The sequence below is a fragment of the Pelophylax lessonae genome (assembly GCF_965119305.1).
Source record: "Pelophylax lessonae genome assembly, chromosome: 11".
Taxonomy (NCBI): domain Eukaryota; kingdom Metazoa; phylum Chordata; class Amphibia; order Anura; family Ranidae; genus Pelophylax; species Pelophylax lessonae.
This window is the reverse complement of record NC_138778.1, coordinates 705,899-729,712: the sequence shown is the minus strand read 5'-3', so window position 1 is coordinate 729,712 and position 23,814 is coordinate 705,899. Positions and strand designations below refer to the sequence as shown.

Sequence of the window (23,814 nt, the reverse complement as noted above, 5' to 3'; positions counted from 1 at the left end):
AAGCTCCTATGTCCTGGGGAATGATTCAGCATGCCATTGTAGTGAATATTAACAATATATACATAGAGCTAAGCCCTGATTGGATGACAATCTGCAGCAGGTCATTGGCCTCACTGATGGTGACAACGGTGGACCGCCTCTGCACAATGTAGGCCCGGTTTAGGCTTCATAGGATAGCGGTTTCCAGTTGTGATCCTGTGGTGTCACCCCAAATCTGCAGGTATTGCTGCGTTTGCGGTGCGATAGTCTGCCTTCTGTATAATGCACCCCTAACATTATAAACTGAACCTGGGCCGTCTTTTGCTGCCCTCCTTTAGGAATAAAAAGACTTGCAAAGCTGACCCTTGGATAACATTTCTAGCAGCTCCAGAATGTGGGGCCCCGCGCAGATGCCCACAGCAGCAGCGCCCCCCCCCCCCCCCCAGAATGTGGGGCAAAGGGCAGATGCCCACAGCAGCAGCGCCCCCCCAGGAATGTGGGGCCCCAGGCAGATGCCCACAGCAGCAGCGCCCCCCCCCCTGGAATGTGGGGCCCCAGGCAGATGCCCACAGCAGCAGCGCCCCCCCCCCGGAATGTGGGGCCCAGGGCAGATGCCCACAGCAGCAGCGCCCCCCCCAGGAATGTGGGGCCCCAGGCAGATGCCCACAGCAGCAGCGCCCCCCCCCCCCCGGAATGTGGGGCCCAGGGCAGATGCCCACAGCAGCAGCGCCCCCCCCCTGGAATGTGGGGCCGAGGGCAGATGCCCACAGCAGCAGCGCCCCCCCCCCCCGGAATGTGGGGCCCCAGGCAGATGCCCACAGTAGCAGCGCCCCCCCCCGGAATGTGGGGCCCAGGGCAGATGCCCACAGCAGCAGCGCCCCCCCCCGGAATGTGGGGCCCCAGGCAGATGCCCACAGTAGCAGCGCCCCCCCCCCCCCCCCGGAATGTGGGGCCCAGGGCAGATGCCCACAGCAGCAGCGCCCCCCCCCCCCCGGAATGTGGGGCCCAGGGCAGATGCCCACAGCAGCAGGGCCCCCCCCACCAGGAATGTGGGGCCCGAGGCAGCTATAGACTTGTGACACCACATGAACCTGCAGAGGCCACGGTCCGGTATTCAGTGCACAGTCCCATGGAGCAGATCTGACGGAAGGCCACAACATGGACAGGAGATGGTTAACAATGATTAGAAGTAAAGATGGAGGCAGGTGTTCCAGCGCTCAGTAATGAAAGGAGCGGATGTGGATCGGCGCTCAGCTCCCACACACCGGTACAATGTCTGCCAAAACCCCTCGCACTGCGCCGGCCTGGGAATCCTCCATTATTAATGACTTCACAGATGCTGCGAACGCATGAGCAACAACAGGCACCAGATCAACGCCTGCCTCTGCTTCTCACTAAAAAGGCGGCAGAGCGGCCATCTTGTTAAAGACAACATGGTGAACTAATGGATTTAACCCTTTTGTGACCAGAGGTCATTGATCCCTAGGTCACATTTAGCAGTGTCAACATGCGTCGGATAATCTGCTTCCTAAAATGATCTTTATACGGTTTTCGTAAAGACGTGTAATGTGAAATAAAAACTTTCCTCGTCTATTATTTGTTTTGAATAATGGAATTGTATACGACAATCACAGTACTGAACAATGGTGGAAATACGCTCATCATCAGAGTGCTGCTGCATCGCCTTCCCAAATAAAGTAAGGCGCCTGCAGGTGGCTGAAATTGCGGTCACATGATTAGGAAAGATTCTGATTGGTTTTTGATTATTAGAGAGGATGGGAGGTGCTAATTGGTAGAACCTGTGTCCTGTCACAGGAGAGATGTAGATAAATGTACCCTCAGCAGAATGCAGGAAGAGGTTAGGTACCACCAATTGGGATCTTATTGACCTGCAGAACACACGGCATGCATTGCTCTCTGGCTGGGAGGGAGTAAAGCCCTCCTTACATGCATTCAGAAGGAGAAAACTTCGGTGAACATCGGCCCTGTGTGGGTCCTGGGGCCGGGACATCACCGGCAGTGCAGAGAAACGCATTCAGATCCACAGACTCAGAACCAGCCTGGGAGAGACTCTCACAAAAGTCATCAGCAGGGTAACGGGGGGAGCAGGGTAATGGCGAGCAGAGTAATGACAAGAAGGGTAATGGAGGGCAGGGTAATGGCGGGCAGGGTAATGGCAGGGTAATGACAAGAAGGGTAATAGAGGGCAGGGTAATGGCGAGCAGAGTAATGGCAGGGTAATGACAAGAAGGGTAATGGCAGGCAGGGGGTAATGGCGGGCAGGGTAATGGCGGGCAGGGTAAAGGAGGGCAGGGTAATGGCGGGCAGGGTAATGGCGGGCAGGGTAAAGGAGGGCAGGGTAATGGCGGGCAGGGTAATGCCTGGCAGGGTAATGGCGGGCAGGGTAATGGCAGGCAGGGTAATGGCGGGCAGGGTAATGGCGGGCAGGGTAATGGCGGGCAGGGTAATGGCGGGCAGGGTAATGGCGGGCAGGGTAATGGCGGGCAGGGTAATGCCTGGCAGGGTAAAGGCGGGCAGGGTAATGGTGGGCAGGGTAATGGCGGGCAGGGTAATGGTGGGCAGGGTAAAGGAGGGCAGGGTAATGGCGGGCAGGGTAATGGCGGGCAGGGTAATGGCGGGCAGGGTAATGGCGGGCAGGGTAATGGCGGGCAGGGTAATGGCGGGCAGGGTAATGCCTGGCAGGGTAAAGGCGGGCAGGGTAATGGTGGGCAGGGTAATGGCGGGCAGGGTAATGGCGGGCAGGGTAATGGTGGGCAGGGTAAAGGCGGGCAGGGTAATGGTGGGCAGGGTAATGGCGGGCAGGGTAATGGCGGGCAGGGTAATGGCGGGCAGGGTAATGGCGGGCAGGGTAATGCCTGGCAGGGTAAAGGCGGGCAGGGTAATGGTGGGCAGGGTAATGGCGGGCAGGGTAATGGCGGGCAGGGTAATGGTGGGCAGGGTAAAGGCGGGCAGGGTAATGGCGGGCAGGGTAATGGCGGGCAGGGTAATGGTGAGAATACGTGAGGCAGTCCTCCCAATACGGGTTTTAGGTGAACTGACCGATAATCACTCCAATCTTTGTATGAGTAGAAGACAATTCTTTATATGCTGACTATGGGGACTAAGGGACGGATTGGCTGGATTTCTGGTTCTCTGCATTGTCTTATAATTTAGACTCGGATGAGCCGGGTAATCATCTCCTCCTTCATGGCCAGACAGTAAAGTCCAGAGAACGCAGCACTACGCACCTTATTGAAGACCCAGATCTCCCCATTGACGGTTGGCCGTGGGACACCGTGTCCATTATAGTGATAAAGGACTCTCTCCTCCTTGGCGTTTCTCCTGAGGGATGTGCAGAGTTTCTTCACCTCGTCTACGGTGGGGTCCAAGCTTTGCTTGTAGCGGGCCTGACAAACAAAAGGAAAAAGATGAGATTGAGACTTCCAGCATTACGATAGAGAAGTAGAGTTCTGGGGTTCTGATTTCTGAGATCCCAGGACGGGAAACTATAAACTGAATGAAAAATATAACTTTGATGCATCCGTATCCAACTTTACAGATAAAAATGAGAGACAGCAGAAGCAAAGGTAAAGGATGAGTTCACCTTTCATTACATGTTACGAATGGACCGGCCCCCACAGCTCCCTGATCTCCATTATGACAGCAAGCAGGGTTCTTCTCCTACCCAACTGTCACAGTTTAAAAAAAACATGGCCCCTGCCCACCTGGCTGCATCACTGATTGACAGCACTCTGTGCATAGAAAACGAGAGGGTCCAGCAGCCTTTGCGGCGGTCGGCTTGTAGTATTCAATGAATTACTGCGGAGCTATGGAGCCGTTCATTCATGCTTCCTGTCAGATTGTATCTGCTTACCAGTATGGGATTTATGGGATGTAGGGGGATGTACAGGATGTATAGGGTGTACAAGGGGGTGTAGGGTGTACGGGATTGTATGGGATGTACGGGACCTATGGGGTGTACGGGATATACAGGACGGTACAGGGTGTACGGGATGTATAGGAGGTATGGGGTGTATGGGGTGTACGGGACGTATAGGAGGTATGGGGTGTACGGGATGTATAGGAGGTATGGGGTGTACGGGATGTATAGGAGGTATGGGGTGTACGGGATGTATAGGAGGTATGGGGTGTATGGGGTGTACGGGATGTATAGGAGGTATGGGGTGTACGGGATGTATAGGAGGTATGGGGTGTACGGGATGTATAGGAGGTATGGGGTGTACAGGACGTATAGGAGGTATGGGGTGTACGGGATATACAGGACGGTACAGGGTGTACGGGATGTATAGGAGGTATGGGGTGTACGGGATGTATAGGAGGTATGGGGTGTACGGGATGTATAGGAGGTATGGGGTGTACAGGACGTATAGGAGGTATGGGGTGTACGGGATATACAGGACGGTACAGGGTGTACGGGATGTATAGGAGGTATGGGGTGTACGGGATGTATAGGAGGTATGGGGTGTACGGGATGTATAGGAGGTATGGGGTGTACAGGATGTATAGGAGGTATGGGGTGTATGGGGTGTACGGGATGTATAGGAGGTATGGGGTGTACAGGACGTATAGGAGGTATGGGGTGTACGGGACGTATAGGAGGTATGGGGTGTACGGGATGTATAGGAGGTATGGGGTGTACGGGACGTATAGGAGGTATGGGGTGTACGGGATGTATAGGAGGTATGGGGTGTATGGGGTGTACGGGATGTATAGGAGGTATGGGGTGTACGGGATGTATAGGAGGTATGGGGTGTACGGGATGTATAGGAGGTATGGGGTGTACGGGATGTATAGGAGGTATGGGGTGTACAGGACGTATAGGAGGTATGGGGTGTACGGGATGTATAGGAGGTATGGGGTGTACGGGATATACAGGACGGTACAGGGTGTACGGGATGTATAGGAGGTATGGGGTGTACGGGATGTATAGGAGGTATGGGGTGTACGGGATGTATAGGAGGTATGGGGTGTACGGGATGTATAGGAGGTATGGGGTGTACGGGATGTATAGGAGGTATGGGGTGTACGGGATGTATAGGAGGTATGGGGTGTACAGGATGTATAGGAGGTATGGGGTGTATGGGGTGTACGGGACGTCAGCTTATAGGTAGGGGTGTAAAAAGGACATATAATGGGCCCAAACAACTCCTTCTGCGTGTGTTGAACGCAATCACTTCATGGAGGTTCACACTGCACAGGAGCACAGTCCAGCCCTTAAACTTCAAACTATCTCAATTATAAATAACAAAGACACCACCTTCCTTCCAGACATATTACACCCTCTCCCCTCCCTGCCAAATCCAACAACAAAACCCCTGGGGACCTCTGCTGGGATCCTAGTTGCGAAATACTGGGGACAACCGAATTACAGCCGGAGGTTAGACACCTGGCCTGAAGGAGAGGCGGGGGGGGGGGGTGCACGGACCAAAAATATTGGGACATGGACACAATTCTAATCTTTTTGGCTCTATACACCACCACAATGGATCTGAAATGAAACAAACAAGATGTGCTTTACCTGCAGACTTTCAGCTTTAATTTGAGGGAATTTACATCCAAATCAGGTGAAGGGTGTAGGAATTACAACAGTTTGTATATGTGCCTCACACTTTTTAAGGGACCAAAAGTAATGGGACAGATTAACAATCATAAATCAAACTTTCACATTTTAATATTTGGTTGCAAATCCTTTGCAGTCAATTACAGCCTGAAGTGTGGAACGCATAGACATCACCAGACGCTGGGTTTCATCCCTGGTGATGCTCTGCCAGGCCTCTACTGCAACTGTCTTCAGTTCCTGCTTGTTCTTGGGGCATTTTCCCTTCAGTTTTGTCTTCAGCAAGTGAAATGCATGCTCAATCGGATTCAGGTCAGGTGAGTGACTCGGCCATTGCTTAACATTCAACTTCTTTCCCTTAAAAAACTCTTTGGTTGCTTTGGCAGTATGCTTCGGGTCATTGTCCATCTGCACTGTGAAGCGCCGTCCAATGAGTTCTGAAGCATTTGGCTGAATATGAGCCGATAATATTCCCCGAAACACTTCAGAATTCATCCTGCTGCTTCTGTCAGCAGTCACATCATCAATAAATACAAGAGAACCAGTTCCATTGGCAGCCATACATGCCCACGCCATGACACTACCACCACCATGCTTCACTGATGAGGTGGTATGCTTTGGATCATGAGCAGTTCCTTTCCTTCTCCATACTCTTCTCTTCCCATCACTCTGCTACAAGTTGATGTTGGTCTCATCTGTCCATAGGATGTTCCAGAACTGTGAAGGCTTTTTTAGATGTTGTTTGGCAAACTCTAATCTGGCCTTCCTGTTTTTGAGGCTCACCAATGGTTTACATCTTGTGGTGATCCCTCTGTATTCACTCTGGTGAAGTCTTCTCTTGATTGTTGACTTTGACACACATACACCTACCTCCTGGAGAGTGTTCCTGATCTGACACACATACACCTACCTCCTGGAGAGTGTTCCTGATCTGACACACATACACCTACCTCCTGGAGAGTGTTCCTGATCTGACACACATACACCTACCTCCTGGAGAGTGTTCCTGATCTGACACACATACACCTACCTCCTGGAGAGTGTTCTTGATCTGACACACATACACCTACCTCCTGGAGAGTGTTCCTGATCTGACACACATACACCTACCTCCTGGAGAGTGTTCCTGATCTGACACACATACACCTACCTCCTGGAGAATGTTCTTGATCTGACACACATACACCTACCTCCTGGAGAGTGTTCCTGATCTGACACACATACACCTACCTCCTGGAGAGTGTTCTTGATCTGACACACATACACCTACCTCCTGGAGAATGTTCTTGATCTGACACACATACACCTACCTCCTGGAGAGTGTTCTTGATTTGACACACATACACCTACCTCCTGGAGAGTGTTCCTGATCTGACACACATACACCTACCTCCTGAAGAGTGTTCCTGATCTGGCACACATACACCTACCTCCTGGAGAGTGTTCTTGATTTGACACACATACACCTACCTCCTGGAGAGTGTTCTTGATCTGACACACATACACCTACCTCCTGGAGAGTGTTCTTGATCTGACACACATACACCTACCTCCTGGAGAATGTTCTTGATCTGACACACATACACCTACCTCCTGGAGAGTGTTCCTGATCTGACACACATACACCTACCTCCTGGAGAGTGTTCTTGATCTGACACACATACACCCACCTCCTGGAGAGTGTTCCTGATCTGACACACATACACCTACCTCCTGGAGAGTGTTCCTGATCTGACACACATACACCTACCTCCTGGAGAGTGTTCCTGATCTGACACACATACACCTACCTCCTGGAGAGTGTTCTTGATCTGACACACATACACCTACCTCCTGGAGAGTGTTCCTGATCTGACACACATACACCTACCTCCTGGAGAGTGATCCTGATCTGACACACATACACCTACCTCCTGGAGAGTGTTCCTGATCTGACACACATACACCTACCTCCTGGAGAGTGTTCCTGATCTGACACACATACACCTACCTCCTGGAGAGTGTTCCTGATCTGACACACATACACCTACCTCCTGGAGAGTGTTCCTGATCTGGCACACATACACCTACCTCCTGGAGAGTGTTCCTGATCTGGCACACATACACCTACCTCCTGGAGAGTGATCTTGATCTGGCCAACTGTTGTGAAGGGTGTTTTCTTCACCAGGGAAAGAATTCTTCGGTCATCCACCACAGTTGTTTTCTGTGGTCTTCCGGGTCTTTTGGTGTTGCTGAGCTCACCGGTGCATTCTTTCTTTTTAAGGATGTTCCAAACAGTTGATTTGGCCACACCTAATGTTTTTGTTATCTCTCTGATGGGTTTGTTTTGTTTTTTCAGCCTAATGATGGCTTGCTTCACTGATAGTGACAGCTCTTTGGATCTCATATTGAGAGTTGACAGCAACAGATTCCAAATGCAAATAGCACACTTGAAATGAACTCTGGACCTTTTATCTGCTCCTTGTAAATGGGATAATGAGGGAATAACACACACCTGACTATGGAACAGCTGAGCAGCCAATTGTCCCATTACTTTTGGTCCCTTAAAAAGTGTGAGGCACATATACAAACTGTTGTAATTCCTACACCGTTCACCTGATTTGGATGTAAATACCCTCAAATTAAAGCAGAAAGTCTGCAGGTAAAGCACATCTTGTTTTTTTTCATTTCAAATCCATTGTGGTGGTGTATAGAGCCAAAAAGATTAGAATTGTGCCGATGTCCCAATATTTATGGACCTGACTGTAGATCTTTATATCACAAGAGGGGTCACCAGCAGGAGGAAGGAGGTCCTGATTCCTATAATGGGTGCAGTCTCCCCTGCAGAGGGAGCCCAGTGGAGGATCTGCAAAGATTGGCAGATATAAAATGTTATTGAGTAAATGAATTAGAGCTCTTCCCGATAGTGAGCTGCATACCCACTCCCCTCATTTTCTGGTATGAATGAAATGCAATATCCCTCCGGCTCAAAGTCGTTACCAAATCCACAATTTACAAGTGAAAAAGAAAGAAGAAAGAAAAGGTAGCTAGTCAGAGGTGTCAGAGGACAGCACAGTAACATTCTTTTTACTGAGTTAAAGTAATACATCAGGATGCCCAACCGATGGGGGAGGGGGTCCGGTGTTAGGTCACCTTTATAAGTTTTCTGTAAAGGTGAACAAACACTTTAAACTGACCACACTAGGGATTGAGAGCACATCCATCTCCGCAAGGTCAACTTTCTGGCTGTACTGGGAGAACAGGCCACCTTGTTCTCCAATGGGCAGACTTGTGCTGACACGCACACCCCCCACCCCACAGCTCTTCAATGGGAAGTTTAGTGTACTGCTGTTTCTCTACCCCCACCTCTTCAAGCCCCTTATGATGCAGCTGTGAATAGAGGTGATGTGACATTTATTAAAAAAAGGAAAACAAAAAAATTATATATTATGTATATATATATATATATACACACACACATACACACGCGAGGGGTGTCTAAAACGTTCAGTGATTGGAATCAGAAAACAAAACCGAATATACAAATTGACTTTATTGGCATTGAAAATAATCGCCATTCTTCATGACACACTTTGGGCGGCATTCATAAAGCTTCTGGAAACTATCAAAGCCTCTTTAAGAATTGATTTTAGAGCCGTTGTCACACATTCTTGGATTGCCGCCACGTCCACAAAACTGGCGCCTTTCCTTACGCTCTTCAGGTGGGGAAACAGAAAGCAGTCAGCAAAGTCACGGGGAAGACGGTGAACACCATTCTATCAATTGGAGCTTAGATTCCGGATGGAACTGGTAGCACCGGTTCCCATAGATTTCCGCTTAGACTCCAGATGGAACTGGTAGCACCGGGACCCATAGATTTCCGCTTAGACTCCAGATGGAACTGGTAGCACCGGTTCCCATAGATTTCCGCTTAGACTCTGGATGGAACTGGTAGCACCGGGACCCATAGATTTCCGCTTAGACTCCGGATGGAACTGGTAGAACCGGGACCCATAGATTGGCGCTTAGACTCCGGATGGAACTGGTAGCAACGGGTCCCATAGATTTCCGCTTAGACTCCGGAGGGAACTGGTAGCACCGGTTCCCATAGATTTCCGCTTAGACTCCGGATGGAACGGGTAGCACCGGTTCCCATAGATTGCCGCTTAGATTCCGGATAGAGCTGGTAGCACTGAGTCCCATAGATTTCCGCTTAGACTCTGGATGGAACTGGTAGCACCGGGTCCCATAGATTTCCGCTTAGACTCCAGATGGAACTGGTGGTACTGGGTCCCATAGATTTCTGCTTAGACTCCGGATGGAACTGGTAGCACCGGGTCCCATAGATTTCCGCTTAGACTCCAGATGGAACTGGTAGCACCGGGTCCCATAGATTGTCGCTTAGACTCTGGATGGAACTGGTAGCACCGGTTCCCATAGATTGTCGCTTAGACTCTGGATGGAACTGGTAGCACCGGGACCCATAGATTTCCGCTTAGACTCCAGATGGAACTGGTAGCACCGGGTCCCATAGATTTCCGCTTAGACTCCAGATGGAACTGGTAGCACCGGGTCCCATAGATTTCCACTTGGACTCCGGATGGAACTGGTAGCACCGGGTCCCATAGATTTCTGCTTAGACTCTGGATGGAACTGGTAGCACCGGGTCCCATAGATTTCCACTTGGACTCCGGATGGAACTGGTAGCACCGGGTCCCATAGATTTCCACTTGGACTCCGGATGGAACTGGTAGCACCGGGTCCCATAGATTTCCGCTTAGACTCTGGATGGAACTGGTAGCACCGGGTCCCATAGATTTCCGCTTAGACTCCAGATGGAACTGGTGGCCCTGGGTCCCATAGATTTCTGCTTAGACTCCGGATGGAACTGGTAGCACCGGGTCCCATAGATTTCCGCTTAGACTCCAGATGGAACTGGTAGCACCGGGTCCCATAGATTGTCGCTTAGACTCTGGATGGAACTGGTAGCACCGGGTCCCATAGATTTCCGCTTAGACTCTGGATGGAACTGGTCCCATAGATTTCCGCTTAGACTCCAGATGGAACTGGTAGCACCGGGTCCCATAGATTGTCGCTTAGACTCCGGATGGAACTGGTAGCACCGGGTCCCATAGATTTCCGCTTAGACTCCAGATGGAACTGGTAGCACCGGGTCCCATAGATTGTCGCTTAGACTCTGGATGGAACTGGTAGCACCGGTTCCCATAGATTGTCGCTTAGACTCTGGATGGAACTGGTAGCACCGGGACCCATAGATTGTCGCTTAGACTCTGGATGGAACTGGTAGCACCGGGACCCATAGATTTCCGCTTAGACTCTGGATGGAACTGGTAGCACCGGGTCCCATAGATTTCCGCTTAGACTCCAGATGGAACTGGTAGCACCGGGTCCCATAGATTTCCGCTTAGACTCCAGATGGAACTGGTAGCACCGGGTCCCATAGATTTCCGCTTGGACTCCGGATGGAACTGGTAGCACCGGGTCCCATAGATTTCTGCTTAGATTCTGGATGGAACTGGTAGCACCGGGACCCATAGATTTCCGCTTAGACTCCGGATGGAACTGGTAGCACCGGGACCCATAGATTTCCGCTTAGACTCCGGATGGAACTGGTAGCACCGGGACCCATAGATTGTGGCTTAGACTCTGGATGGAACTGGTAGCACCGGGTCCCATAGATTTCCGCTTAGACTCTGGATGGAACTGGTAGCACCGGGTCCCATAGATTTCCGCTTAGACTCCAGATGGAACTGGTAGCACCGGGTCCCATAGATTTCCGCTTAGACTCCAGATGGAACTGGTAGCACCGGGTCCCATAGATTTCCGCTTGGACTCCGGATGGAACTGGTAGCACCGGGTCCCATAGATTTCTGCTTAGACTCTGGATGGAACTGGTAGCACCGGGACCCATAGATTTCCGCTTAGACTCCGGATGGAACTGGTAGCACCGGGACCCATAGATTTCCGCTTAGACTCCGGATGGAACTGGTAGCACCGGGACCCATAGATTGTCGCTTAGACTCTGGATGGAACTGGTAGCACCGGGTCCCATAGATTTCCGCTTAGACTCTGGATGGAACTGGTCCCATAGATTTCCGCTTAGGGCCAGCCTTCTGGGTAGACTGAAGCAATTCTTACACCAGCCTGGAAAGGCTACCTTAGTGCATTGCACCGGCACTTTATCTGTGACACATATGTATCAGAGGAACTTGCACAGACTTTTTGGGGAGGGGGCAGACATTTTGGGGCCTGCCCTGATGTTGGGGGGGAGGATCTGTGGCCTTCAGGTCATTTTCCCCTTCTTCAAATGGGAGGTCTCTCTTTGGAATAATCCTCATGGATTATTTATAGGATCGGCTTTCACAGATCCTGAAGGTGTGAGGTCCACCTGGCTTTGGCCTTGCCCCTGTCAGGAGACTTTCGCCCCGGGGGGTTCAGGGAGAGAGGCCATTTCTCCTCAGAATTTGGACCATTACTGTACCCTTGTGGACTTCTGTGCTGTGATTTTATGGTTCACTTTTTTTGTTCACAGGGTTTAACGAAAAGAAGATTTACCATTCACAACGGTTAGAAAGTTTACCGACATTTTGGGGGCTCACAAATCTTCCTTTTTTAGGTCTTGTAAGTTGTCCAGTGTTGTCATATATTTGGCCAGGAAATTCTGGGAAATAAAGATGAAGTGATTCCAGCTTGGGCTGCTTGTCTGACAGCCAACCCTTGCTGGATCTACTTAATCTTCATAAGCCCGAAATGCGTTGGCTATACTTTATAAACGCTGGTTGTGAATACTAAAGGTTCACTAGACTTGAGTTGTGGAGCTCCCATTCTGTTGTATAGACTTTTAATTCAGCTATAAATCAAAATTAAAACCAATTTGCACTATTTTCTTTGATTTTGATGGTGCCCACGGTTACAATTAGTCAGGAAAGGGTTGGCACTGCAGTCGGCACAGCTGCCGTGTCCTTTGGGTAACACTGACCATTCACAGGGCCCCTCTACTTGTTGCTTGGAGCAGAAAACATAATTTTATTGATTCTGGAATGGCTCTTGAATCTGACATCCCGTTCCGTAGAGGGAATGAGGTGGCTGCGGCACGCATTGCGGGCAAGAAGTGGCTAATGAGCTCTGTACACAATGTACCAACCAGATGGCATGCTTACTACCAACTATTACACATCGCTAGCTTTTGTCTCTTAAACATCCGTTCTCAGGAACACTTGACCTAATTTTGCCGTGCGGCGGTTTTTCCGTCTGCTGCACCTGACTGCAGCCCACTCGCTCTGCGCAGCATGAAGGGTTATTGGTAAAAGTCTCTTCAATACTGGAAGCCCATTCACTAAATATTGACTTGTAATAAAGGCCTGCGCTGGTCAGACACAAATAACGCATTTTAACTGCTTAAAGGGATACACCGCCCTCTGAGTGACTTCCATTTCTTTTATTCTGGTCAGTTCACGGCAGCCATGCTCACGCTTGTCTCTGATCCTCCATGAATCTGGGTCTGTACACACGCTGCACTAACGCGTTCTCATCGTCCACCCATTTTTTTGGGTTGGTGGTGTGGGGGGCGGCGAGGATGACAATAGATCAACATCGGGGGATTTTTTTTGGAATTATCAAAAACTGGTGTTGTGTCTTTACTCACTTTTTTGGTGAATGGGCAGGGATTTTAGGGAGGAACCCACAGTTTTTTTGGCACGAAGTTCCCCTTAAGTTCCTTAAGACACGGAACAGAGTGGCGCGGGGGACAGAGCGGCGCGGGAAACAGAGCGGCGCGGGGGACAGAGCGGCGCGGGGGACAGAGCGGCGCGGGGAACAGAGCGGCGCGGGGAACAGAGCGGCGCGGGGGACAGAGCGGCGCGGGGGACAGAGCGGCGCGGGGGACATAGCGGCGTGCACAAACATCTCACGTCAGCAGCAGATCTGTGTGTGTTAGATGGTGGTGAAGAACAAAGTCAGCTGAATAATCGATGAGAGGAGCCCAGCAGGGAGATGATGGAGAGACTTCTGTCAGGTCAACGCGCTTCTGGTGCCAATTAGATGCAAATCTGTGGATTGTGTGCCGCTCTCACTTTTCTTTGTTTTCTGGGACTCCGCAGAGGTCTGAGACAGCAAACAGCGCCTTCTGCAGCTTCCCGGCCAATCAAGGATTCCGTATTGATAACGGCTTACATCAGATAAATCCATCACCGAGCAGCATTTCCAGGACGGTGGAATCCGTATCACCCCCTACAGAGCAGGAAGGGGGGAGGGGGTCACACAGACCTGGCGGCTTTATAACTGCAGGTAAAAATGGTTCCATCAATATCAATTATCTGCTCCATATTCTTGCATAGGAGCAACCAGCTCTCATGCGCGCAGTCCACCTTCCCTAAATTATTGGGGCTCAACCTGCAGCCCTCTGGCACTTTTTGTGTGGCTCTCAGGGGGCCCCCGCAGACACGTAATCTGCGTTTCCCTACAGCACGCTGTCTCTGACCACCTCCTGGACCACGTCCGTCTCCTGGACCGCAACCGCCGTCTCATGGACCGCATCCGCTGTCTCTGACCATCTCCTGGACCGCAACCGCCGTCTCTGACCGTCTCCTGGACCGCAACCGCCGTCTCTGACCGTCTCCTGGACCGCAACCGCCGTCTCTGACCGTCTCCTGGACCGCATCCGCTGTCTCTGACGGTCTCCTGGACCGCGTCCGCCGTCTCTGTCTCTCTATGCTTGCTTTAAATTCTATGCAGACTTTACTGTAGCTATAGAGGAGTCCATGAGTAGAAGATCCTTATTAAAGCTCCCATCCATGTCTTCCGGCTGTTCGTTTCACTCTCGGATGGGGGGGTTGTCTTTTACGTAGATATCTCAGCAGTGCTGAGCTCAGACATTTTTAAGAGACTTGTGAGGTCTCTTTGGGGCGTCTGAATAAATCAGGAACTGAGTGAACAGGTCGCTTGGGATGCTGCATTTATTCATCAAACCTCATCTGTCGTGTTCACACCGAGGCACCACTGGATTGTTCCAGAGAGTTTGGGGAAAAGTCTGCCAGATGAGTGACAACAAAGCCGAGTCCCGCCTCCAAATCCAATCCACTAAAAGCAATGTACAGTGGTGGAGATCATTCATGCAGAGAAGAAAAAGGATTCCTTGCAGAAGGAAACCGGCACTGTTACACTGGAGCTTCACCACTGGGTCTGCCGTCTCCATCTCTGACCGCAGGTACATTGGGGCACTGGCATTTCCATCACTTACCGCAGACGCTCTGGGACACCGCCCTTTCTATCTCTTACCACAGAGGCTTTGAGGCGCCGCCTTAATCTCTGACGGCAGACACATTGGGGCACCACCTTTTCCCTCTCTGACCACAGACACTCAGGGGCACCGCCTTCTCCCTCCCTGACTCTCTGACCACAGACGCTTTGTGGCACCGCCGTCTCCCTCTCTGACCACAGACGCTTTGTGGCACCGCCGTCTCCCTCTCTGACCGCTAACACATTGGGGCACCACTTTCTCCCTCTTGGACCACAGATGCTCTGGGGAACCGCTTTCTCCCTCTCTGACCACAGACGCTCTGGGGAACCACCTTTTCCCTCTCTGACCGAAGATGCTCTGGGGCACTGCCTTCTCCCTCTCTGACCACAGACGCTCTGGGGCACCGCCTTCTCCCTCTCTGACCGCCAACACATTGAGGCACCGCCTTCTCCCTCTCTGACCACAGGCACTCTGGGGCACTGCCTTCTCCCTCTCTGACCACAGGCACTCTGGGGCACTGCCTTCTCCCTCTCTGACCACAGGCACTCTGGGGCACCGCCTTCTCCCTCTCTGACCACAGGCACTCTGGGGCACTGCCTTCTCCCTCTCTGACCACAGGCACTCTGGGGCACTGCCTTCTCCCTCTCTGACCACAGGCACTCTGGGGCACTGCCTTCTCCCTCTCTGACCACAGGCACTCTGGGGCACTGCCTTCTCCCTCCCTGACTCTCTCACCACAGACGCTTTGTGGCACCGCCGTCTCCCTCTCTGACCACAGACGCTTTGTGGCACCGCCGTCTCCCTCTCTGACCGCTAACACATTGGGGCACCACTTTCTCCCTCTTGGACCACAGATGCTCTGGGGAACCGCTTTCTCCCTCTCTGACCACAGACGCTCTGGGGAACCACCTTTTCCCTCTCTGACCACAGACGATCTGAGGCACCGCCTTCTCCCTCTCTGACCGCCAACACATTGAGGCACCGCCTTCTCCCTCTCTGACCACAGGCACTCTGGGGCACCACCTTCTCCCTCTCTGACCACAGGCACTCTGGGGCACTGCCTTCTCCCTCTCTGACCGCCAACACATTGGGGCACCACTTTCTCCCTCTCTGACCACAGACGCTCTGGGGAACCACCTTTTCCCTCTCTGACCACAGACGATCTGAGGCACCGCCTTCTCCCTCTCTGACCGCCAACACATTGAGGCACCGCCTTCTCACTCTCTGACCACAGGCACTCTGGGGCACTGCCTTCTCCCTCTCTGACCACAGGCACTCTGGGGCACTGCCTTCTCCCTCTCTGACCACAGGCACTCTGGGGCACTGCCTTCTCCCTCTCTGACCACAGGCACTCTGGGGCACTGCCTTCTCCCTCTCTGACCACTGACGATGTGAGGCACCACCTTCTCCCTCTCTGATCGCAGACACATTGAGGCACCACCTTCTCCCTCTCTGATCGCAGACATTAAAGATGAGGCAGACGTAAGGCCTGATAGGACGATATTTAGAACTGTATGGAATCATCTGCCATCATTTAGACCTTTTCTTACATCTGGGTGCTGCTGATCTCCCGTCTACATGCACTTCACTGATGGCTGCATGACATCTCCTGGGGGAGGGGTCTGCTTCCTTTGTGTGAAATCACTGGTGATCCTTCCAGTCCCTCTGCTTTCCTATTACTGACCACACTAAGCATGAGAGCACAGCATGGTGAGTTCTCTAGCTGTGCTCTGAACTCAGCCTGCCCTCCTCCAATCATTACGACCGATATTGTTTTTTTTGTTGCCGGTACCGATATTTTGGCCATTGTATATCGGTATCGGCCGATATGCGCCGATATTTTGAACATTTAAAGTTTTGCAAAATAAACACAATTTTCGACACAAATCTGTTACTGAACATGTCAATGATTGTTTATTAAGATTTCTAACACTGCAGTCAGTGCAAATTAAACTGCTAGGAAAAAAGCTAGAAAAAAAGCTAGACATTCGATTGGAGGAGTCAGTAGACTACCGCTGCAGTAGTTCACTCACTGCAATAATTTTAAATCACTACTGCAGTGCAGTCACTTCAGTAGTGATTTAAAACTATTGCATGCGCAGTGGGTGTGCGAGGTGTGCCTGGGCACACCCTCATCACTATGTGCAGTGCCAATTCGCCCTTCTGGCCAGGCTTCCTCCCCATCCCCCCATGTTGAGCCTCCCCCTCAGTTCTGCTGGCTTCCCTCCTCTTCTCTTCCCCTGGCTGCTGGGGATGTTTCAGAATGGAGAACAGGGGAAGGGGCTAGTAAATATGTCATTTACCTTCCTTTTCTAAATGAACACAGTTACTCATTGTGTTCAGGGTTGGGCGGCATTTACTGTAATCAATCCCCTTTCCTCCTGCACCCCCTGAAAACCTCCTCTCTTCCTCCCCCCAGTATTCAGCGGTTGCAGGAGGAAAGGGGATCAGTTATAATAAACACCACCCCACCAGCCCTGCTGCCTCTGTCCTCCTACCTTTAGCTGCCCGCCCCCCAAGTGCTCCCCCCCCCCCTCTCCCTGCAGCACTGCCGGCTTCCCGCTGACTGCTGTGGCAGATGGGTTAGGACGTATAGTGGGAAAGGGGCCAGTAAACATACCATTTAATGATCCCTTCCTTTTCTGAATGAACACAGTGAGTGATCAGTTCCCGATCACTCGCTGTGTTTATTCATAATTGAAGCATAGAAAACACTGTTTACTACACTTCCGTTTGTGAATGAACAGGAAGCCTCTCAGCACTGAACACTTCCCATTCATTTACTGTCCAGTGAGGCTGAGGCTGCAGAGAAAGGCATGTGTGTTTGAGCTGTGGGGTGCACACCCTAATGCAATAGGCTGCACACACCCATGTGCAGAAGTGGTCCACTGACTCCAATCCACTGTCTAGCTTTTTTTCTAGCAGTTTTGCACTGAATGCAGCACAGTGCAAAACTGCTAGAAAAAAGCTGGACAAAAGCTAGACAGTGGAATGGATTGGAATGGGGTGGAGTGGACCCTAGTACTATGACTACACTTTCAATACTCCCAGTTAAGTAGAAGATTATAGTGCAGAAAGCAGAACATTTCAGCATGTTCACCAGTTAAACGGCTTCTTTTCATTTCATAAATTGCTGCCACTTCACTAAAAACACGCTCCGTTGTTACCGAGGAAGGAGGAGCAGAAAGGAATCTTCTAGCATGAGAAGTCTTTTGTAGCGTTCCTCATTTTCTTTCCACCACTGAAGAGGATCACCACTTCTTCTGTCCATTACTGGTTCCTTCAAATAGAGATGAAGTTCATCATCCAGGCTCATTATTGCAGATTCAGAAGAATCCTCCGCATGAGGCCTCAATAAAACACAGACAATGTCCTGATAAATTCGACCACGATGAAGATTCTCTTCTGCCTGTTGTCTTTTTGGACATTTTTCTCTTTTTGCTCTTCCACATTAGAAACCTTCTCTTCTTTACTTTTCTTTTCCTGCACCTCCTGTTTAATATCTCCTGTCAGCCATTGTTTTGTCTTAGACAATAAATCATCAGAAGAGAAAGAATGGTTTTTGTATCGAGGATCCAAAAGACTTGCAAGCACAACATTTTTATTCTCTTCATGCTTCTCCATAACATTTGGTGAGGCTGTCCCTCATGGCCTGCCTACATGTTTTAGTGCCACGTGTGTTGGGTCCAGCATCTTCAGCACTCTCACACATGGGATGACAGATGAGCCGAAATGACTCACCACCAGTGTCACTTCCTCTATGGGCAGGAGGGTCTCAATGACATTGGCTACAATGTCCCACTGATCAGCAGTATGGTGAGAGCTCGCTTCTGCTCCAGCATCCTCTGTAACATGTGAAGTGTTGAGTTCCATTGTGTTGGAACAGCGTTAATCAAGTTTTTTTTGGGTAGGCCAAGGTCTTCCTGAATGCACCTCAGTCAATGCTTGGCAAAGATTGAATGGTGGAAATGGCATGCTAATTATGTCAAGCAAAGCTCTCTGGTGTGACAGACCATCATTTACCACAAGTTGGAGGGTGTGTGCCATGCAACTGAGGTCTGACACTTCAGCAAGTCTCATCCCTTTCACCATGTTCGCTCCGCTGTCTTGCAGCACAAGCATCACTCGGTATTTCGTGATTCCCCATTCTTCTAGAATGCCTAGAAAACTTTTTCTAATGTACTCCCCAGTGTGGGATCCTTGCATCACTTTTGTATTCAACACCAAATGCCTTCTTGTCCATCTGCTGTCAATGTAGTGGCATGTAAGACTTATTAGTGATTCTGTTTGTCCTGATTAGCAGTCCGTCGTGAATCAGAGTGAGTTGCCAGCATTCTCTGATTTCAGCATAGCCTTTACTTTCTCACTACCTCTTGGTGAATCTTTCCCAGCATTTCAGTTCGATAATACTTGTCACTCTTCAGTGTGTACCTTCGCTCCAGTATGGACATCAACCGCTTAAATCCAGAGTCAGACACCATTGGAAATTGCTTGGTTATCAGTGACCATCATCTCCGTGATTACTCTGTCCAGCAGTTGGGATCTTCCATCCGATTTTAGCCACCTGTTTTATTTTCTGAAACATATCTGTAATTGTTGCCTGGGATAGGGATGTTTCACCTTGTGATTCAATTTGTTTTTTCTGTGCTGCATGATACAATTCAGCATGATGAATGGCTGGCTGGCACCCTTTGGTGGGTGGCTGGCAACCTTTGGTGGGTGGCTGGCACCCTGTGTGGTTGGTGGCTGGCAGGGCCTGTGGCTGGCTGGCTGGTACAGGCAGGGCGTGTGGCTGGCTGGCTGGTAGAGGCAGGGACTGTGGCTGGCTGGTACAGGCAGGGCCTGTGGCTAGCTGGCTGGTACAGGCCTATGGGTGGCTAGCTGGCTGGTACAGGCAGGGCCTGTGGCTGGCTGGTACAGGCAGGGCCTGTGGCTGGCTGGTACAGGCAGGGCCTGTGGCTGGCTGGTACAGGCAGGGCCTGTGGCTGGCTGGTACAGGCAGGGCCTGTGGCTGGCTGGTACAGGCAGGGCCTGTGGCTGGCTGGCTGGTACAGGCCTATGGGTGGCTAGCTGGCTGGTACAGGCAGGGCCTGTGGCTGGCTGGTACAGGCAGGGCCTGTGGCTAGCTGGCTGGTACAGGCCTATGGGTGGCTAGCTGGCTGGTACAGGCAGGGCCTGTGGCTGGCTGGTACAGGCAGGGCCTGTGGCTGGCTGGTACAGGCAGGGCCTGTGGCTGGCTGGTACAGGCAGGGCCTGTGGCTGGCTGGTACAGGCAGGGCCTGTGGCTGGCTGGTACAGGCAGGGCCTGTGGCTGGCTGGCTGGTACAGGCCTATGGGTGGCTGGCTGGCACCGGGCAGCTGTGGGTGGGTGTATGAGGCCGCGGCGGCTGTGTTAAACACACTGTGCACTGTGACTGTAGTGTACATACACTCACTGTCCCGACCCCAGACAAGGCTGAGGGAAGCGGCCTAAGAAGGAAGAAGCTGTCCCAGTGCTTGGAGGCACGTGGTGCAACATAAGCAATGACATCACAACAATATCGGCAATATCAGTAACCGCCGGGGCCGATTCCGATATATCGGGGAAAGTGCATGTCGGCCCTCGATATATCGATCCCTAATCTATACACAAATGTTTTGCCTGTCATTTCTATTTTACACTGAATGGTCGTTTTAGAAGGCGATCGTTTACAATCACTTGAAGTCATTTTATATCTAGAAATGAAAATATTGCTCAGGAGTCTAAGTGGTTGTAGCCCAGTAGGGGGCAGAATGAATGCGTTTGAGAAGCCGAGTTGAATGTCCTGAACAGTGCCGGTGCAATAAAGCTGTTTTCTGCATAATGGAATGGAGGGGGGTGCAGCTCCCTCTTCTGGGGGTCATTCAGCAAAGCACAGGCTCAGATCAATGCGTCCAGATTGCTCAATGACTTTCTTTACAATTGCAATCTTTTACGTCTTAAATCCAATAATAATATTCTGACATTCGTTCCCTCAAAGATCGATTCACAGAGAAACCTCTTGGCTGAGAAGAGAATAGTGAAAGGTTTGGGATGCATCGGGGGCTGGGCTGGCTGGAAGTGGAGGTACGGTATAAGCGGGGGGTCTCACAATCCCGGGACGAGTTATTCCGTGAGGAGGACGGAATATTTCTAGAATCCAGCTATGAGCTTCGTAGAAATGCTTCCGGAAATCATCTCCATGGATGAATGAAAGCCCCATTATGACTCTCCGTTCCATGAATGAGGCTCGGCCGGGACTCCTCCTCCTCTATAGCAGCAGGAAGGATTGGAGAGTCCGGCTTTTCCCAGCGGGAGGAGGATTTTCACATTATAACATTATAAACAGGCAGTTATAGGAAGAGAAAACATTATCTGGGAGTAAACGGGACCCAGAACCATTACAAGGAAAAATAAAATGCAGCAATACGCAATCCAGAGCTGTCCCCCGCTGTACTTCTCCACCACTAGATGTTCTCAGGCTTCAGGTCCAATGATACTAGCAGCATTCAATCTACATCCTCTGAGCCCAGGTCATCCTGGAGCTACCCCGAGGATCCTTGCCCCCCAGTACTGACTTCCCATGCCTGGTCCTGCGTCTCTGAGAGGGGGCGGCCATCTTGGTAGAGGCGCATTTTTCCATTCACATGTCAGCCTTCAACAAGGAGAACAATTGAGACATCACCAAATCTCCCTTCAAATCATCCCAGGCAGTGGTGCCTAAGGTGAACTCACACTGCAGATATATACAGCTTTCAGTGGTGCCTAAGGTGAACTCACACTGCAGATATATACAGCTTTCAGTGGTGCCTCGGCACCATCACACTGCAAATATACAGCTTTCAGTGGTGCCTCGGCACCATCACACAGCAGATATACAGCTTTCAGTGGTGCCTCACACAGCAGATATACAGCTTTCAGTGGTGCCTCGGCACCATCACACTGCAGATATACAGCTTTCAGTGGTGCCTCACACAGCAGATATACAGCTTTCAGTGGTGCCTCGGCACCATCACACTGCAGATATACAGCTTTCAGTGGTGCCTCGGCACCATCACACTGCAAATATACAGCTTTCAGTGGTGCCTCGGCACCATCACACAGCAGATATACAGCTTTCAGTGGTGCCTCACACAGCAGATATACAGCTTTCAGTGGTGCCACGGCACCATCACACTGCAGATATACAGCTTTCAGTGGTGCCTCACACAGCAGATATACAGCTTTCAGTGGTGCCTCGGCACCATCACACTGCAGATATACAGCTTTCAGTGGTGCCTCGGCACCATCACACTGCAGATATACAGCTTTCAGTGGTGCCTCACACAGCAGATATACAGCTTTCAGTGGTGCCTCACACTGCAGATATACAGCTTTCAGTGGTGCCTCTGCACCATCACACTGCAGATATACAGCTTTCAGTGGTGCCACGGCACCATCACACTGCAGATATACAGCTTTCAGTGGTGCCTCACACTGCAGATATATACAGCTTTCAGTGGTGCCTCGGCACCATCACACTGCAGATATACAGCTTTCAGTGGTGCCTCACACAGCAGATATACAGCTTTCAGTGGTGCCTCGGCACCATCACACTGCAGATATACAGCTTTCAGTGGTGCCTCGGCACCATCACACTGCAGATATACAGCTTTCAGTGGTGCCTCACACAGCAGATATACAGCTTTCAGTGGTGCCTCACACTGCAGATATACAGCTTTCAGTGGTGCCTCTGCACCATCACACTGCAGATATACAGCTTTCAGTGGTGCCACGGCACCATCACACTGCAGATATACAGCTTTCAGTGGTGCCTCACACTGCAGATATATACAGCTTTCAGTGGTGCCTCGGCACCATCACACTGCAGATATACAGCTTTCAGTGGTGCCTCACACAGCAGATATACAGCTTTCACTGGTGCCTCGGCACCATCACACTGCAGATATACAGCTTTCAGTGGTGCCTCGGCACCATCACACTGCAGATATACAGCTTTCAGTGGTGCCTCACACAGCAGATATACAGCTTTCAGTGGTGCCTCACACTGCAGATATACAGCTTTCAGTGGTGCCTCGGCACCATCACACTGCAAATATACAGCTTTCAGTGGTGCCTCGGCACCATCACACAGCAGATATACAGCTTTCAGTGGTGCCTCGGCACCATCACACAGCAGATATACAGCTTTCAGTGGTGCCTCACACAGCAGATATACAGCTTTCAGTGGTGCCTAAGGTGAACTCACACTGCAGATATACAGCTTTCAGTGGTGCCACGGCACCATCACACTGCAGATATACAGCTTTCAGTGGTGCCTCGGCACCATCACACTGCAGATATACAGCTTTCAGTGGTGCCTCACACAGCAGATATACAGCTTTCACTGGTGCCTCGGCACCATCACACTGCAGATATACAGCTTTCAGTGGTGCCTCGGCACCATCACACTGCAGATATACAGCTTTCAGTGGTGCCTCACACAGCAGATATACAGCTTTCAGTGGTGCCTCACACTGCAGATATACAGCTTTCAGTGGTGCCTCGGCACCATCACACTGCAAATATACAGCTTTCAGTGGTGCCTCGGCACCATCACACAGCAGATATACAGCTTTCAGTGGTGCCTCGGCACCATCACACAGCAGATATACAGCTTTCAGTGGTGCCTCACACAGCAGATATACAGCTTTCAGTGGTGCCTAAGGTGAACTCACACTGCAGATATACAGCTTTCAGTGGTGCCACGGCACCATCACACTGCAGATATACAGCTTTCAGTGGTGCCTCGGCACCATCACACTGCAGATATACAGCTTTCAGTGGTGCCTCGGCACCATCACACTGCAGATATACAGCTTTCAGTGGTGCCTCACACAGCAGATATACAGCTTTCAGTGGTGCCTCACACTGCAGATATACAGCTTTCAGTGGTGCCTCTGCACCATCACACTGCAGATATACAGCTTTCAGTGGTGCCACGGCACCATCACACTGCAGATATACAGCTTTCAGTGGTGC

General features: G+C 51.0%; 1 protein-coding gene across 1 annotated transcript in view; it reads right to left on the bottom strand.

Annotated features, from left to right (window-relative positions):
- The window catches only part of LOC309566971 (regulatory-associated protein of mTOR-like), a gene marked incomplete at its 3' end in the record, with an annotated part of 229,106 nt that overhangs the window by 13,175 nt on the left and 192,117 nt on the right, over nt 1–23,814 (bottom strand). Inside the window, exon 4 of the mRNA XM_082272290.1 lies at nt 3,228–3,386. Coding sequence (XP_082128416.1) covers nt 3,228–3,386 — 159 coding nt within the window. The remainder of the gene's footprint in view (nt 1–3,227; nt 3,387–23,814) is intronic.